At 36.7% G+C, this 4,825-nt stretch overlaps 1 protein-coding gene across 1 annotated transcript in view; it reads right to left on the reverse strand.

Moving 5' to 3' along the window:
- Positions 1–1,374: 1,374 nt before the first annotated feature.
- The window catches only part of LOC104541251 (little elongation complex subunit 2-like), a gene marked incomplete at its 3' end in the record, with an annotated part of 14,596 nt that continues 11,145 nt past the window's right edge, over positions 1,375–4,825 (reverse strand). The window contains exons 9-10 of the mRNA XM_010185259.1: positions 2,828–3,012; positions 1,375–2,320 (exon numbers count right to left, since the gene is read on the reverse strand). Coding sequence (XP_010183561.1) covers positions 1,375–2,320; positions 2,828–3,012 — 1,131 coding nt within the window. The remainder of the gene's footprint in view (positions 2,321–2,827; positions 3,013–4,825) is intronic.

A 4,825-nucleotide genomic window follows, 5' to 3' on the forward strand; every position in this document is an offset into this window, starting at 1 on the left:
AATAGCATTGGGCCCAATATTGATCCCTTAGAGACCCCACTTGTGACTGGTTACCTGTTAGAGAATGAACCATTTACTAGCACACTCTGGGTATGACCCATCAGCCAGTTCCCCACCTACCACACAGATCACTCATCTACATGGTAGTTTGTCAGTTTTTCAAGGAGGAGGCTGTGGGGGACCATGTCAAAAGCCTTGGAGAAGTCCAAGTAGACAACGTCCACCACTCGCCCCGCATCAACCGAGTGGGTCACTCCGACGTAGAAAGCAATCAGGTTTGTTAAGCATGATCTGCCCCTGGTGAATCCATGCTGGCTTTTCCCAATCATACCAGTGTCCCAGTTCACTGGTGATATTACTCAGGAGGATTTGCTCTGTAATCTTTCCAGGGATCTACGTGAGGCTAATGGGCGTATAATTACCTGAGAATTAGTTGTGTTAACTGTTTCCATTACAAGCTAATTACTTAATTAGCATTAATTCTTACATCACCGAATGCACAGCTAGTCAGAAAATACCAGCAAATCATGTTTTTCCATCAAAAAGCACTGATTCATTCAAATAAAACATTTGTCCTGATGCAACCTGCTTGGTTTCCTGTCAATTTACTTAACATAATCAAGTGCTTCTAACTTCAGTTGTAGAGAGCTCAGAAACAACTCAGGGATATAAGGAAAAAACCTCAAAGCTCACAGTCCCTAGAATCTTCCAAGACCTCCAGTTCTTGGTTGAGGTCTGGGTGTGGCATAGGTTCAATTTCCAGCTAAATGCCTGAAAACTTGGAGAAGTGGATTGTATTTAGTCCGCACTAGTCTTCTGGAACAGATTGCTAGGAGCTACGAAAAAGCAACTGAACTAGGAGTCTCAGAACTTAAGGCAGGGAAATTTAAGTTTTCTTTCAAATTTTAGTTGCGTAATTTGACTACATTTTAATTCTATCGTAAATGTAAAATAATTCAATTTCTGACTGACAAGAAACCGTTTTTGCAGATGAGAATATAATCTTTTTGCATATTCAAATATATGAATTTCTAAGGAAAAGTAACTAATTTCACTACCAAATTATTTATTTCCCTTGCTTAAATACCTTGCGTATAACAACTTTGCTTCTCTAAAGTAAAACAATATTTCACATTCATGTCTGTGGAAGAACAGCTCCCAAAACATTCCCTTATGTGTGCAAGACAGTAATTCTCACACAGAGAAGGTACTGTTAAAAAATAGAAAAAAACCCAAGTCACATCTCTAAACAAATGTTTGTACTCAGAGGTACTACTGAGATGTTCTTCAGATGAAGGAGTTAAAATGTTTTTCCACCAAATCTCACCAGCAATTTGAATTTTTAATCCTTACACGGTGACCTCAGTTACTTACCCTTTGTCACTCCCTGAAAAAGCCAAGTCCAGGTATTTCTAGATGAGCTGTTGGGATTGGAGGCAGGGGTTGGCACAGTCTCGGTGCTGGAGGTCATCACTGGTTTTGGAGACTGAGGCACGTGGGCTGGCATAGCATTAGAATTATCACAGCTCGTCACTGGCTGCTCATGAGGTTTTTGGGAAGGTGACTTGAGAAGTTCAGTTTGCATTTTCAAAATCTGTCCGACAGGATCAAATTCTTTGGATAACTTTCTTCTAGGCTTTCTGGAGGCATTTTTTCCCTGATCCATGGTATCTGAGCAATCAGTCGTGCTTGCTAATGGAATCTGGGTGGGGGAAGGTGATTTGGCAGCCTCTGCTGAGGTATGAAAAACAGGGTTTGCTACAGTTGTTTTGCAGCATTTTTTACATTCTGTATCAATTATCAAACGCTCTTCATCAGTGTCACTACTGCATAAAGAAGTGAAAGTCTCATTCTTTTGTGCAGGATCAGACTCTTTCTTGTAACTAACAGCATTAGATAGAGTATTTAATTTTGTTTCATTGTCCAGTGCTTCTTTGGTCATGACATGCTGTGCTTTGTTTAGTCCTACCTCCTCTGAATTAAAGCTTTTATAAGATGCATTTTCCTCAGGGCTACAGCACAGAACGCTACCTAATGATGGAAGCTGCATGCTGGCATGCAGTCCTTGCTCAGAAATGGTGATTTTCCCTCCTTCATCTCCACTGTTTATGGTGGATGCATTTTTTTCCCCCATTTTCAGGCCATGTGATAAAACTTCAGCAGTGCTACTAATTGTAGGAAAAGTACTTTCCATTTTAGAAATTCTTGAGAGTTTGACAGTTGCTCCAAAAGTTTCCAGTTCTGTAACATCATCATCAAAGTCCATCCCTGTGTCATCTGGAAGAGGAATCTTCCTGTACTGGTAGGTATCACAAGACATCTTAACGCAGGGAGAAAAAAAACAATATTAAGAAAAAAAACCCCATATTAATAATAAACCAAACCAAGAAATAAAGTGTGCTACTCACAAACAAGACCCTGTCAAATTGAAAACACAAGACATGTTCTACTATACACAACTTGACTGGTAGGAGAGAGGGGCAATAATTGGAAAAAATAATAGTAAAAAAACTCCTGTATTTAACATGGAATATCTTAAGTCCTAGGAGTTGAAAGGCCTTTCAGAAGAGAAATAAAGTTCATAGAACTTTTCTCACTTAAATAAACTGAGCAAAATACATCTTAGTGAAGTAAACATTAAAGCTGAGATGCCAATGCAATAGAAGCATTCAAAAGAACTTGACAGACATTTTAAAACATAGGGTCCATAGCTCAGCAGTAGAAAAACAACCAACAGGAAACCAAAATTTGACAAGACAAATAATTAGGAGTTATAACATAGCTTTTTGTTCGCATGCATTTGTTTTTAGGAGGTGAAGCTACGTACATCCCACTGATAGCGATTGTCCTCAGCTGGTTTGTCCATTGATACATCAGAAATCGAAACGTAAGATGTTTTAGTTGCTAGGAAGTCCATTGGAATGTCATGGAAGATTTGGTTTCTCTCTCTTACTGTCATTTCCTTTTTCAGCAGAGGTGAATCAACATAAACCACTTTAGTTGGTTTGCTACCTTTTCAAGAATTGAAAGAGACTGAATACATAGTAAATAAAAGGAAAAAAAGATTGTTGTGTAACTTAAATAATAAATCTATCAACTTCCAGCTATAGTCAAATCCATTCCAAATGCACATGAGAACAAATGAAAAACTATCCTCTCATTCATTAACAACAGAAAATAGAAGTATGTCCAGACACAGTGTGAATTAGTAGGATCCTACAGCAGCAATACACATCGTATTAACAGTCAATAATATTGTAAATGCAGTTCTAAATAGAGAATCTGTAAAGTAAGAATTTAGGATTCATCATTCCTTATACTGCATCATATCATCAAATGTATTGTTTTCCAAAAAGATCTTTTTTCTTCCTTCGATGAAGCTCAAAATTTATTATTTTTTTAAAGTGATAGCTGCAGTTTTCATTTCTTCTAATTAGTAGCTATGCCTAGGCTCTGCTGCCTCACCCTTTTGTTTACACCTTAACAGCCTCACATATGAATCATTCATAGATTCATCCAAAAATAACAGCAATACCCTGCCCAATACTATACAGAAAGCAAAGGCACATGGCAAACACAGTAATACTATTTTAGGAAAAAACATAATCTGTGCATGAAAAGAATATAATTAATGCAAAAAAAAGGGTTACAGGGAAGGTAGAAAAGGAAGGAGAAACCCTTCAAGAAACACTATATAATGCTAAGATATAAAAGGAGTCAGGAATATCTTTACATATAAAGCAATTTAATTTCATGTAGCAAAGTGAAAAATTTGTAAGATTTTCAGATGTTTGACAGCTTAGTTACTACTATACAGAAGTCTGCTATACAGATGTGTGAAATGCACACAACACGGACATTCCAAGAGGACAACTATACACAGGTTACTGATGGAGTGCTTGACTACTATAGGATAGCATTCAGATGAGTTAATCAGTTTATTCAAAACATTTGGGAAAAGTGATCTCCATGGACATTCATCATTCATTATCCTAGGATGTAAATACACCTTTTCAATTCCAGAATATATTTGCTCTTTGGTTTTTCACAAGTTTCAGAAGTGATGTTTTTTAGTTTACTGCAATCAGTTCACTTGATAATTTTAACAGCTTCATGTGGCTGTTTTCTTTCCAAGAAGCAAAGCTCATAGTTTTGAAAAGCAAAAGGTGTTTTTCTGGCGGTTTGTTTGTTTTTTCTGCTAAGTGGAAAACAGCTGTAAGTCCAAAATCTATGTTAATGGTGATACCTTTAGAGGTTGTTACTATTTTCAGTAACAAGGTGGAATATGGTGTAGAAAACTATGACATGACCTTGGTATCAGCTTTCCTCCTTGAAAACAGAGGACAAACTATAGCAATTGAGTTTTTAAAGTCCATTTTTTCCTGATACTTTGCTAAAACTCAAGATTTTTCATTACAATACAAAGGTCTCTTGACTCTTTACCAGGTGACAGCTGAAAGCTGTTAACTTCAGATTCTTGCAGTTTAAGATGTGTGAACTAAATAAGCCAGATTTTATTATTTTAATTTCTTAAATTAGAAACATGGAAGCACTTTAAGAGAAACTATTTTCCTATAGCTGCATTCTAGAGCACTGCTTCTTCAGAAAATGTAAAAATCCAAGTTTATAATTACAACTATGATTTCCATTCACCTTATTTCTTTTTTTATTTAAAACAAAAACTAAACTATTCTATTATTGTGTGAACTAAACCAGACTACCTTCTACTTTCCCACAGTTGGTTTTACTGGATTTTCTTAATTTCCTGTTCTCCAGTCAGCTCAAAATGAATTATGATTGTCGTGGTTTAGGGCTGGGCTGGCCA

Source organism: Mesitornis unicolor, unplaced genomic scaffold (genome assembly GCF_000695765.1).
Source record: "Mesitornis unicolor isolate BGI_N332 unplaced genomic scaffold, ASM69576v1 scaffold11310, whole genome shotgun sequence".
In the NCBI taxonomy this organism is placed as follows: domain Eukaryota; kingdom Metazoa; phylum Chordata; class Aves; order Mesitornithiformes; family Mesitornithidae; genus Mesitornis; species Mesitornis unicolor.